Genomic DNA, 14,629 nt, shown 5'->3' on the forward strand with positions numbered 1-14,629 from the left:
TGCTTGGCTCAAATATAGGGGGCGTCTGAAACAAATGTATCACAGAATTGAAACAGACACACTAACCAATTTTTCATCACAGATGTATCAAAACCATACTTGATTTTGTAGTAATAGTGTCTTGCAACACTTGTGCCAAAAGGTTCGGAATTAAAAATAAAGTTTGAGAGGGCCTATTTTTAAAATATTAAAATAAAATGGTTCAAATAATAAAAAATTCGGCAAGGTGTGGTTGCTACAAAATGTGTGGCTAGCAAAATGCTAACTAGCCAAAGTTAGACAAAAATATATGTCTATGATATGTGAGACCATACAGAGAAGAGGTGTGGCTAGTCACAATTGCGTCATCAATCAAATAAGTAACTAAAAAACTATAGCGCCGCTAATTTTAGACGTGGCAAGTTGTGACATATAACCAAAAACTTTTTTTAGAGGATACAACTCAGAATGCACAAGAACACACACCACAACACATGTAAACACACGCGTGCGCGCCAACACACTCTAGAACCAAACAGACCCATGGTCGATCAGGTCCTCACATAGAAGTGTATCACATCAATTAAAAATTGGGTACACTTGTGAAGGAATACCCATATAAGTGCTTCACATCATTTGTGGCATCACCAAAAGGCACAGGTACATTCTTTTTTTTTTCCCGCAAGTTGCAATGACACTATGCAATACTGATATGCAGCCACTTGAAGGGATTTCAAGTGCTAGAATGGAACCTCGAGCAGGCAACAACTATAACTCGGAATCTGAAACTGTGTCTATTCACCAGCATCGATCTTTCCCCATCAACCCTCCATTTCTTATTGCCATATGTTGGGCCTCCTTCTAAGTGATGTCACATATTAAAAAATATGGATATGTAAACTAGAAGCAACTTAACTTTAAATAATCGTATTTGTAATTGTTAATTTGCACTGCTACAAGCACGCGATACGGAAGGAGCTTGCCTGTTCCCCACCCACCAACCACTGCAAACCCGACTCTAACCAATCGTAACCTACGAGTCATCTCCATCTACCCAGTACCCACACACTCTCATTTGTCTTCTTCTGCCTATGTACTCCCTCCATTTCACAATGTAATTTATTCTATCATTTCCCACATTTATATTAATGTTAATGAATCTGGATATACATATTCATCTAGATTCATTAACATCCATACGAATATGGAAAATGGTAGAATGACTTACATTGTGAAACGGAGGAAGTAGTGAGCATACATGTGATCCTTTGGCACGTGTTGAGATTCTATTCGTCAGGTTGCCTATTACATCAGAACTCGTATAATGACATGTAATCTCTCAGTCCAAAAAAGAATCCAATCTCCAAATCCAAGATTGATTTTTTTTTAATAAAAGAAGACACAAGTAGACGGGTGAAAAAGGATGGGACGGCGGCGGCCTCCCCCAACCACGGCAAGGGGCCCGGCCACAGCGGGATCGATCTACCCGGCCACCAAGGGGACAGGCTCCTCTGGAGGCTCGAAAGCCATGGAGCACCAAACACTCTACGAGCTATATGCAGACTAAAGCTGATGGTGATTAAGTTAATTTAATCCAACAGTTTGTACCATCAGCACTTGTCACAGTTGCACTGCTGCTAATTACTAACTTGTAATCTGAGCTAGCATAATTAGCTATAGAGCTGACGAGTCGTGAGATCTAGTGGTGGCTAGCTCGAGCTGTTCATGCACGAGGCTACAGTTGGAAGAGGAGACAGAGTAAGATGCGATGGTGCCCTCTGGTCTGTGGTGTAATCAGGAGGCCGGTTTAAGCAAATGCAGGGCACGTTTCGAGCCCTGATTTGCCGGGCTTAAGCCAGGTAAGCAGGTAGCCATGCTGTGAGATGGAATATATTCGGGTAAAGAGGCTGAATCACACCCATTTTTTTTATTACAACACAGATATATACGCACACATAATGCTACACACGCAACACAACCAACACTGCATTTAAACACCAACAAATACATCCCATAATACACGCTCGTTTACCTCACTTATTTTAGAGAGATGAAAACCAACGGTAAATCTTAACCTCACTATTTTTTCTAGGAAAAAGTACGAATTACCCTCCTGAAGTATTGAGTGAGTATGAATTACCCCCTAAAACCTGAAAACCAGTTATTTTTCACCCTCAACTATCGATACCGGATGAAACCCCCCCCCCCCGAGCAGTTTTGTAAGTGGTTTTGGTCTACGTGGCAGTACAGTCAGCAAGTTTTTTATTAAATAAAGGATATGGCCCACCTGTCATGACATAATATTCTCTCTCTCTTTCCCTCTCACCCTCTCTCTCTCCCGTTAGATGCCAGCGGCTGCGGCTCGCGCACTGGCGGCAGAGCGGCGGGGCGAAGAAGTGGTGGCAGAGCAGGCGGAGCGGCGGCGGCCGAAGCATGCCGACAATAGCGGGGCGGGCAGAGAGGAAGGAGGTGAGGAGGCCAGGGAGCGGGCTGAGGAGGGAGGAGACCGTCGAGGGAGCGAGGAGGCAGAAGAGTCGTCGTAGTCATACCCCAGCCGCCGCTGTCGTTGTTCGAGCCGCTCCCTCCGGAGTACGATGAGCCCAGCCTCCCTTCCGCTGTCCCCTCCTCCCGCCGCCTCAAGCTCCGGCAAGCGCGGTGGGGAGGGCGAGACGGGCGCGGGTGCCGAGGTCCCGAGGACATTGAAGATGACGACGGCAAGCTCGGGCGTGCGCACCGACCTCCCGACGGCCCGAGAGAGGGATGAGAGGAGGGCACTTCGTCGCCCTCGCTACTTCGCCGCCCTCCGCTGCGACAGGGGGGCACAGGCGCCGTCACGCCCGCCGCCTGCCCTGGCCCCACCACTCCCCGCCGCGCCCGCCGCGCCCCCGCCACGCTCGCCGCCCGTCCGTGCGCCGCTGCCGCCGTGCCAGGGGGGCACAGGCGCCGTCACGCCCACCGGCCACCGGCTGCCTCTCCACCACGCCCGCCGCCTGCTCCGACCCCACCACTCCCCGCCGCCCGCGGCCGTGCTTGCCGCCCATCCGCACGCCGCTACCACCGCGACAGGAGGGCACGGGCGCCGTCACGCCCGCTGGCCACCGGCCGCCTCTCCACCACGTCCGCCGCGCCCCCGCCGCGCCCGCCGCCTGCCCCCGCCCCACCACTCCCTGCTGCGCCCGTCGCCGCGCTCACCGCCCGTCCGCGTGCCGCTGCCGTCGCGCACTGCCCGTTGACGCACACATGAGAGAGAGAAGGGGGAGGGGGAAGACTGAAGAGAGGTAATGACAGGTGGGCCCTTGTGTTTTTTTTTTGCTGATTGGATTTCCACGTCGATGCCACGTGTATGCCACGTAGGAGCAAAACCGCTCAGTATTGAGTCGGGGGATAATTCAACCGGTATCAATAGTTTGAGGTGTAATATATCCGGTTTTGTGGTTCGGGGGCTAATTCGTACTGTCACAATAGTTTGGGGGGGGGGGTAAAACGTACTTTTTCCATTTTTTTATTGAAAATCGACATATGAGAAAAAAGATATTTGAAGGGAGAGACGTCCCACCAAATATTTTTTAAGAATAAAGTGTGAGGTTAGGCATTCAATATAGGACCTCGGACTTGAAACACACATCCCTTGCCACTGCACTATCAAGTGCATCTCAAAAACTGATATATGTATGCGTAATATTCGTGGACATCCAATTTTATACTCTGATTGGTAAGGTCGTACACCCTTAACTCCATCATCATGCTACTAATGTTTCCCGGAATCACACCAACTTGGCCGAATCAGCTTCATAAGAATGGAGTAATTAAAACCCGATTAACTGGCTCAAAAGGTGGAATTATCGATCGTGAACAGATGAAAAGATATGTCATGTAAGATCCACAAATCTAATGTGGACGCTTTAAAGGGGTCTTCTTTTTGTATTTAAGGTGACAATATATGGCATTACTAGCTAGGAGGACCAACGGTTTTATGCCCACTGAAAATAATGGTTCACCGGCTTCTTGCAAGAGAGATTGCAAAGGAAAGGATCGATGTGAAAGGACATTTGGTCTGGTGCGTACCAGCTCTCATTAAGCAGTCTAGCAACTTGAATTATTGGTTGTTACTTGTTAAAGTGAGCAATTCTTTTCTTTAGTCAGAGCTTAATCACTTTGGCTATAACATCAAATATTTTCTTCTCCTCCGTGGTATGTTTTCGTAAACTCGACGTTGTTTTCCGTAATTCATATGGTTCAATACTAACCTATGATGTTACCATAAAGGAGCATGGTGTTATACGCATTCATACTACCCTCTTGAAATAAGTTATCAAGAACACATTTTATTTCATTATTGGTGGCTTAACATATATCGACTTAACTATTAGAATTTGTGGTTCTTTTAGTATGTCAACTGTTTTTATTTTTTAAGAGTAGCTGGGGATTTATCCTAGTACTCTTTTTATTTATTTCAATAAGAATTAATTGGTTGTGTGCTTCATGACAGAAACTGGAGATATAATGCATTTCCATTATCTTAAAAAACTGAATCATGTAAACCATCATTACTATCAACATATCTTTTGAGTTCCATGTCATGTTGAATTAGCTAAGAGACAAATTAACTAGGGTTGTGTTTGGTACGAAGGGTTAGCAACCAGGCCCTGCACACATAAATGGAGCGACTCATTAGCACATGATTAATTAAGTATTGGCTAAAAAATCCAAAAATGAATTAATATGGTTTTTAAAGCAACTTTCGTATAGATTTCTTTTAAAAAAACACATCATTTAGCAGTTCGGGAAATGTGATTTTGGACAATAGGAGAGTAAAAGTTGAGAAAAGAGAGTGGTGAACACACCATAGTTCTAGTTGTCAACGAGTTGTACCAGCCTACGGTATTTGTAGAGTTTGGGGATCGTTGGTATCCATGTATATGCGAGATTGAGATAAAAGAGATGGGAGACAGAGATTTTTTATATAGGTTCGGACCCCTTATCTGATAGACAATAGTTCTACTCCTGTTGGTTGAAGCTGATGTTTCCTTTATATATCAATATTTTATGAGTATAATATTTGGGATGACCTAATATAGTCCATGTCGGCCCAACGGCATTGAGCTCTCACATGTGGTCAATGGCTAGCGTAGTCAGCTTCGCCAAATATGAATTCGGCGAGATTGGAGAAATCTCTAAATATCCCTCATGTCGACCTTTGTGGCTCCTACATAGGGTTTGTCTAGATTTGTATTGGCTTGTCTTCCGTGTTCGTCTGTCTAAATCTGTCTAGACATGTCCTCTCTCCTCTTAGCTAGGGGGTCTTATATTTATACCCTCGAGTCTCCCATTATCCATATAGATCTAGAAAGACAAGTTTGGATATGATCCAAGTAGTCTTTGTAGTGTCCGAGTAGGACTTTATTTCTCTTTCTTTATTCAGAATAGCTTCCATATATAAGGCTTGATTCTGTATAATACTTGGTTTATGATGGGTTCCACCACACTTAACACAAAAATATTAGGTATGCCTTATCATAATATTGACACTAATTGCATACATATAACCGTTCGGCCATTGTTTCTTTACGAGGGGATCTCACCTGATCAGCCTAGGATGTCAGTCAGTCCACCACTACTACAAGTCAGTACTCAATACAACAGATGATCGATCACACATGGACGACGACATATGTCGCGTATAGGACAAGGCGACAACCATGTGATCCCACTGTTGCTGCGGGCGTACGTGCACGCGCGCGCGCGCTACGCACACAAAATGACCCGCCCGCCCGGCCGCCCGTGCACGCGCCGCTACGCAAGTGAGACACCCCGCGTGGGGCACGCGCGCGCGCGCTACACAAGTGAGCCGGCGCGCGCGGCAGCTAGCGATCGATCGATCGATAGCCACGCCTCGCGTACGTCGTGGGAGGGGGCACCGGATTCGACGGGAATACGGGGGCTTTCCCCCGCGCGCGCGCGCGTCGATCTGCTGCGTCGTTGCACTGCACGTACGCGCCAAGCAGTCGTGGTCGACGGCGTCGTCGTCGTCGTCGGGTTGGGTCGATACCTGTTTTGAGCCGCGCGCAGGTCGCGGGGCGGCTGGGCGGTTGGGCGTGCGGCGTTTGATGATTGGTTGTTTTTTTATGTTGTTGTTCTCTCTCCCTCGCGGTTGTGTTGTGTTGTGTGGGGGGAGAGGAGCATATGGAGCCGGGCAGCCGGCCAAGCGGGGATTCTTCGAGGCCCCAGAATAAATTAATACTATATTCTTTCACCTGTTTGTTGGGTTCCATTGTGACTTTGTGTGAGTGATTCGAATAATTTAGAAGAAGCCTTCGGCGGGTACTCCTCTGCTAGGTGTCGAGATCTTGGACGGTTGTTTGCTTTGCACAGCTGATGCTGATGCTGATGCATCTTGGGTTTTGTTTTCTTTTAACCCCTATATTTGCTTTTTCTTTTTTGTTTGTCTACATGTGCACGGATGCATATGACTACGTACCTACAACACATTTACATGCCTATGAATACGAGTCTTTTTAGCACACGACGAATATGTATGTGAATCTTGCCAATTTTTAATAAAACTAGCTGGGTGGCCTGCGCAATTGCGCGGCTAGCACCCAAACAAAATCATATATTTTTTAAGTATGTTTTTACTTAAAATTTATTAAATAGCTATCTCGTTGTCTTAAGACTTTGAAAAATCTTATCATCCCCGTGTTTCTAATTATATAGTTTTTAAAAGTCACACCAGCTGCTATCCCTTACTTTTGTCATCTCCTTATTTGTTTGCTTGCTTGATCTACCGCTATTACTATTCATTATACTTGTAACCTTTAAAAATTGGATCTTATAGTTTTTCGAGTTTACTGTCTTCTTGTGTTTCTTTTTATAGTTTCATTATACTCATCTACGGCTCGTTCATTGTGTTATATCTTTATTGTCATTAGGATTTTAAAAATCGAACATAATTATCGTTCGGGTTCCATTTTCTACTTTCTAGAAGTCCCGCCAAACCGTAAGCGGTTTTGCCATTGTACTCCTCTATGGCTCGCCCACTGCCTCCCTTCTTTATTGTCATTTTATTGTCATTGAGATTTCAAAATCGAACATGATTATCATTGTTTTTTTCTACCTTTTAAAAGTTCCGAACCTTTAAAAATTGGACTTTATAGTTTTTAGACTTTATTGTCTAGTTTAGTTTCACTTTTTATAATTTTTAAAAGTCTTGTCAAACGATGCCACTATACTTCTATACGACCCGTTCGCCGCCTACTCTTTATTATCATTGAAATTCTAAAAATCGAATATAACTATCGTTGGAATTTATTTTTTATTTTCTAGAAGTCCCGCCAACCGTCGGCGGCTCTGCAACTATACTCCTATACATCATGCCCGCTGCTTCTCCTTTTTATTGTCATTGAGATTTTAAAAATCGAATATGATTATTAATGAGGTTTATTTTTTTACTTTATAGATGTCCCAGCAACCATCTTGCCCATTTGCTTCACGTCCTACCTGTCGTCCCTCCTTTTAATCATCATTAGAATTCTATTTGGTTTTTTATTGATAGTTTTTATTAATCGTATCAACCACCACCACTCTACTACTTTATAGGCCTGTTACTTAATTTATCTCGTCGTGTGTTTTAGATGGTGTTTTCTTCTAATATTCATTATTTTTTATACCAATTTTTGTTATTTATAAATTGTATTCCTAATTGAAATCTTTTTTCTTTTTCTAATTTCAGAATTTATTTATTTTTTGTTTCAAATTTTAATTAATACCGTATAGTGTTCTTTTATTTATTTTTTTAAATTTTAGTTGTTTCAAAATTGTATTCCTACTTAACTCTCTTTTATTTTTTTCTATTTTTGGATATTATTTTATTTTTTGTTCTGAATTTTAATTAATCTCGTATCGGATTCTTATATGGATTCTTCTTTGAATATTGCTTATTTTTAATTCCGAATTTTAGTTAATTTTAAATTGTATTCCTACTTGAACTCTTCTTTTCTTTTTGCTAATTTTGGATTTTTATTTTATTTTTATTACGAATATTAACTAATCTCTCTTTTATTTTTGCTAATTTCATATTTTATTTTTATTTTTGTTTCGAATATTAACTAATCTCATATTGGGTTTCTTATATGTATTCTTCTCTTAATATTCCTTATTTTTAATTCCAAATTTAAGTTATTTTTAAATTGTATTCTTATTTAGACTCTCTATTTATTTTCTATTTTCTAATTTTTTTATTTTTATTTCTAATTTTAATTAATCTCGTATTGGGTTCTTATATGGACTATTCTTTCAATATTGTTTATTTTTAATTCCAAATTTCAGCTATTTTGAATTGTATTTCTACTTGGACTCTTCTTTTCTTTTCCTCCTATTAATGTGTTAATTTCTAACCCCCACAGCAAACGTGGTGCCTCCTTTCAAAGCTTTTTTAATAATATAACTAGCATGGTGGCCCGTGCAGATTGCGCGGCTAGCATCATTATATTTTCTCTCATATAATAGTATATATCTTTTCTCATTATATTATTCAAATATATTAAAATGATAGCATAATTTTAAATTTTGCAATAACTTTACAAAACTACTAATATTCATATTGTATTTTATATACGTGTTAGTTATTAATTATTTTTAATATCAAATTTTAGTTATTTGTAAATTATATATATTCCTATATGGACTCTAGACTCGTCTTTTAATATTTCTTTTCTTTAATTCCGAATTTTCTATAAATTGTATTTCTATATAGACTCTATGCTCTTTTTCTAATATTATTTATTTTTATTTCTTAATTTTTATTATCTCTAATTGTATTTCCATGTGGACTCTGAACTCATCTTTCAATATTCTTTAATTTTTATTTTTGAATTTGGGAGAATAGCTACTTTAGTCCCTAAAGTTTCTCTGTAGGATCAGTTTAGTCCCTAACCTTTTAAATGGTCCAAAGAAATCCTTAAACTTTGTCATAAGGTCTAGAATAGTCCTTGGGTCCACCAAAATCATTATATGGATATGCCATGTCATCATTCATGCAAAATCTATGAAGAATTGTCCAATTTACCTTTACGTATATCATACAAAAATAAATATAAGGATGAATTAGACATAACCATAGGAAAAAATACTTATCCTTTTTTTTCACCCTTTTGAGGTATATTTTTGCTCTTACATTTTACCTTTTATTTTTTATTTTCCTATGATATATGTAAGGGTAAATTGGACAAATCATATAGATTTTGCATAGGAATGTGACATGGCATGTCCATGTGGCGATTTTAGTGGGACCAAGGACTATATCAATCCACATGACAAAATTAAAGGAATTGTTTGGACAATATGAAAGATTAAGGACTAAAATGACCCAGGAGCGAAACTTTAGGGACCATATTAGCTATTCTCCGTTCGAATTTCAATAGCTTCTAAATTGTATTCCTATATTGACTTTAAACTCTTATTCCTATGTTTTTCTTAATTTCGAATTTTAGTTACTTGTAAATTGTATCTTTATATAGACTCTAAACTCTACTTTTAATTTTATTATATTTATTCCAAATTTTAGTTAGTTTTAAATTCCTATATGGACTCTATACTCTACTTCTAATATTCCTTATTTTTTAATTCCGAATTTCTTTTTTTCTTAATTGTATTTCTATATGGAATCTATACTCTACTTCTAATATTCCTTATTTTTAATTCCAAATTTCTATTATTTCCTAATTATATTTCTATATGGACTCTATACTCTACTTCTAATATTCCTTATTTTTAATTCCGAATTTCAATTATTTGTATTTCTATATGGACTCTATACTCTACTTCTAATATTCCTTATTTTTAATTCCGAATTTCAATTATTTGTATTTCTATATGGACTCTATACTCTACTTCTAATATTCCTTATTTTTAATTCCGAATTTCAGTTATTTCCTAATTGTATTTCTATATGGACTCTAGTCTCCTCTTCTAATATTCCTTATTTTTTAATTCCGAATTTTAACTATTTCTAAATTGTATTTCTATATGGACTCTAGTCTCCTCTTCTAATATTTCTTATTTTTTAATTCCGAATTTCAGCTATTTCTAAATTGTATTTCTATATAGACTCTGTTTTTTCTTTTTCTCCGATTAATGTGAGAATTTCTAGGTCATGAGAACGAATGTTGGGGCTCATTTTTCTATTCTTTAATAATATAATAGATAATAGATAGATACATAGATACATAGATAAAACGTGTGCGTATATGTAACTATGGGCACCGAAATTTTAAACCTCGACTTTATAGCACGTAAGCAGATTTTACGGACCTGCTTGTTGCTCATGAGTTATGAAGTCAAATATGGATGCGTGAAGGCACCAAGATTTGAATTTTACATACACCTTCAGATTTTCCCCTTCGATGCAAGGATTTGCGCATGTTAAAAACTAATGGACAAGATCTAATTACGTTGTATTGTACCTCCGCTTGTCTTCTCTCTTTTGAAAACGCAACCCTGAAGGGATAGGTTCTGATATTACTAGATCCCGATGAGATCTCCTCGCTGTCACAGGAATCAGATCTTAAAATTATGCACACCATTGACAATAACTCTGTCTCCAAGTGATAAATTAAATCAACCTGCCTGTCAGAATCAACCAAACACAGCCCAAGATTCCATCTTCAGAAACAGAGCTCTTGCCAGCTACAACCAGATTTAGTAAGCCATTGCTCACTTGTTCCTGCAGCAAACCTGAAGATTTTCATGTAAGATCAACCAAAGCTGTGGAGTTCTTTCTAATTTGTTGCCTCATGCACGTTCAGATGGGCAGATCTTGATATGAAGCGCCAGAACATTGGGTAACATGACGTGACCTGCTTGCTAACGTCAGCACAACATACCACGTCATCAAAATGGAAATGACCTATTTAGCCCTATATATGATTAGTGATAGTAATATGGTCTTTTATCTATAGCAATGCACAAGCATTGGATTGGTAAATGTTAAATTCTTCAAGTAGGCTAAGGCTCTATTTGAGAGCTGGATACTCTGAGAAGCAATTGGTTAGTCTAGATAAAGTAAATTATTTATTTCTGAATTTTGTAGCTACTAAGTCGAATTTAAACTGTTGGGTTAATAGGTGTAGTTGTAGCGGCTAGAAACTCCCCGAACATACCAACGATCATCTATCTCAAGATTCTACAAAATATTAACTGCAAGAAGTAATTCAAAAATTCAAGAAGGGTGGTGCACATTTTCCAACAATCTGGAGAACTTAAGTTCATCCTTCATAAAGTTCTCAAAACAGCTCCAAATCCCACGGCCTAATCTTGCTCCAGATGCATTGCAATCCGAAAACTTTTAGCTAGCCCAATTCCAATCTCTACATAATTCCCTCCCCCTTTGGCTCATAATTATCCTGAGCCACCAATATACACAGTTACACCACATATATAGATATATTTGGTTTCCTGTAAGGATGCCAAAATTTCTCCATTTTTTTTTCATAATTTTTTCCCTACTCCGGCGATGCTAGGCGGCGGCTACGGCGCCGCTGTTGCCGGACTTGTCAGAGCCGCCGCCGCCTTCCCGCTGGAAGCATTTCTTCTCGTTGAGCTCATCCAGGTTCATCTGCTGTTGCCTGCACTCATGGCTGCAGAAGGCCACTTCACCCCTGAATGAATTCAAGAACAAAAACTCAATTATGATTCATTTACCAAAAAAAAAAGTAATATGGGTAGTTTGATTAATTAATGAACTATCTTCTTGTTAGTTAAAGAAGGGCAGATCAGCTACTGTGATAGCCTTTTTCTCTTTTCAAAAAAACTGCCACTTGCATGCACACCAAGAAAGGGGAAATTTTGATTCTTTTTCCTTCAGAAGAAAAGGGGGGAAAATGCGTTCTTTGTTCATCCGACCGATGCAAAAGAGTGAGTGACACAAAAGGTATTTTGATGATTAGCCATGCCCATGACTGTATATCCAATCATGCAAACCAAACGGAGCAACTGATTCCTTTTTTTACATCCTATTTGTACTTGATTCTTGCAAACGGAGCGGCACCGCACAAGTGTCACATTCATGCATACATACAACACAGTATTTATTAATCGCAAAAAAAAAAGAGAACGATTATAAAGACAGGCTGCGTTTAGTTAAATCCAAAGTTTGAATTTTGGTTGAAATTGGAGATGATGTGACTGAAAAGTTGTGTGTGTATGACAGGTTGATATGATGGAATTTTGCAAGATCCAAAGTTTGGATCTAAATACACCCTATAGGGAGAATCAAACGCAATGAACAGACGGAATATTCTACCAAAACAGGAAGAATCTGATCAAACAAGAACTCATTTCAACTTAGGAAAAGGCACAGATCGAAATATGTTTTTTTTCCTCAACATAATATCAGATCATCCAAAACTACTACTAGTACATATCCAAGAACAAAATAATTAAGGAAGACCGGCATAAACCAGTCAATCCCTTAATCTCAAGATCAGCAAGAACTAGCTCAAACAAACCAAAACTGATCAAAATAACCGCAAATCTTTTGTTTGAAAAAATATCAATCTCGAGGAAAGCATGCAAGATTTGACCAAAATAAGAGGCAATAAAGGGAAAAAAAACAGAGCAGCTTGCTTGCTTGCTTACATGTAAATGAAGGTGTCGCGGCCGGGGCCGAGGCGGCGGTTGCAGATGCCGCACGCCTTGAGGAACGCCGCCGTCTCCGCCACGGCGAAGTCGCCGGAGTGCCTCCTCTGCATGGCGCCCCACCCGGGCGAGGGCGCCGCCGAGCCACCACCTCCGCCGCCCCTCGCCGCCCGCGCCGGCGGCTGCCTCCCCTGCTGCTCCTCCTCCTCCGCCACCGCGAACCCCGACATGCTCGTCGTCCGCCGCATCGAGCTGTTGTTCCTGTGCCTCTTCCCCAGCGTCGTCATGCTTCTTTCCAAGGATTTTTCTTCTCCTCCTCCCCTCCTCTCCTCTTCTTGGGGTGGAAGTGTTCGAGCTCGAGCTCGAGAGAGAGAGAGAGTGGGGGAGGAAGAAGAGGGAGAGAGGGGTTGGTTGTTAAAATAGGAGGGAGGGTAGGGGAGGGAATCTGGGTGATCTGGGCCGTCCATTGGAATCTAGGGGGATACTTTCCCTTCTCCAGACTGATGCAACTCTTAGGGTGTGTTTGAGTAGAACGGGATTGATGAGATTGAGAAGATACGCAAAACGAGGTGAGCCATTAGCTCATGATTAATTAAGTATTAACTATTTTAAATTTCAAAAATAGATTAATATGATTTTTTAAAGCAACTTTTCTATAGAAATTTTTTGCAAAAAAACACATCGTTTAGTAGTTTGAAAAGCGTGCGCGCGGAAAACGAGACTTAATCTCCCCTATCACCCTGGAACGAACAGAGCCTTACTCTAGGAAGGGTTTTGTGTTGGTATGGTCTATGGCTTCGATTTCTTTTTTATGAATTTTGTTTTCTAAAACATAGTACAAGCCCTCGTAAGATATGCGTACGCACTCCTATGAATACAAAACATACACATCCTATCCATAGGAGCATCTTCGGAAATACAAAACACACACCCTAACTCTATGAGCAGCTCTAGAAGAATAAACCGATATATCCTAAGATTGACGAATGCAAAACACAAACACCCTACACTATGAACATCTCCAGAAGAATATGCAAGTATATCTTGAGATTGACGAATGCGAAACACCCACACTCTACCCTATGAGCATCTCCGAAAGAATAGATCGGTATATCTTGATATTGACGAAGTCATCACGGACGTTATATCTTGAGATTGAGAATACAAAACACACACACCCTATCCTATGAGCATTTCCGAAAGAATAGATCGGTATATCTTGATATTGACGAAATCATCACGAACGTCTTACCACTAAAAGAATAATTAGCCGTAAATACGAGCATTCATGTCAAGTCTATGTCTTGAACTCGGAAGAGTTGGTTTCATCACAAGAACCATAGCCAATTGAGTTAAATGTTTATGAATTATAGTTTTATAATAATTTTGAATACTTTTGATAATAGGCATTTCAACACTCATGGGATATTTGTTCATATACTGTCATCTTGGAGTAAGAGTTTTTTTTATTCAACACTCACGATTAATCAACAAGAATGGTAGTGCTAGGAATTCCGTAAATCAAAACATACATTACGAAAACCAATAGAAAATGCTGTACATTCTGACTTTTTAGCAAACCATTGAAACCAGAAATGAGAGTATGTGTACTTAGAGATCGTCCTAGTTGTGCAAAGGCGGAAAAACAATGGTTTATTTGAATAGTTTGTTAAAAGAATATCAAAATGTACAACCCTAATAGAGAGTATTGGTCAGCAATATACTCCCTCTAGTTATAATCATATATCATATAGTTCAATGTAATTACTGCCTTCGATCACATAGTTAGTACATAAGATCCATCGCTATATATATCGCTGACGTATCAACTAATTCTCTGCACATGACAAACACAAGTTCAGCTTTGCAACCTTTCCTCCACTTCACCTTTCTTTTAACACATCACATACACACACGTACCAAAGTTCAACTTTTTTCTCATGTGTCAAATCTAAACAAACCTTGAAAGCACATATGTAATACATATGCATCACATCCTACAGTGGCTCAACTCAAG

General features: G+C 39.9%; 1 protein-coding gene across 1 annotated transcript; it reads right to left on the minus strand.

Moving 5' to 3' along the window:
* Nucleotides 1-11,168: 11,168 nt before the first annotated feature.
* Nucleotides 11,169-13,015, minus strand: LOC4340530 (FCS-Like Zinc finger 6). Its single transcript, XM_015785940.3, has 2 exons — nt 12,613-13,015; nt 11,169-11,633 (listed from the first exon to the last, which is right to left on the minus strand). The coding sequence occupies exons 1-2, from the start codon at nt 12,897-12,899 to the stop codon at nt 11,492-11,494; spliced, it is 429 nt and encodes a 142-aa protein (XP_015641426.1). The 5' UTR covers nt 12,900-13,015; the 3' UTR covers nt 11,169-11,491.
* Nucleotides 13,016-14,629: the final 1,614 nt, after the last annotated feature.

The sequence above is a fragment of the Oryza sativa genome, chromosome 6 (genome assembly GCF_034140825.1).
Source record: "Oryza sativa Japonica Group chromosome 6, ASM3414082v1".
Taxonomy (NCBI): Eukaryota; Viridiplantae; Streptophyta; class Magnoliopsida; order Poales; family Poaceae; genus Oryza; species Oryza sativa.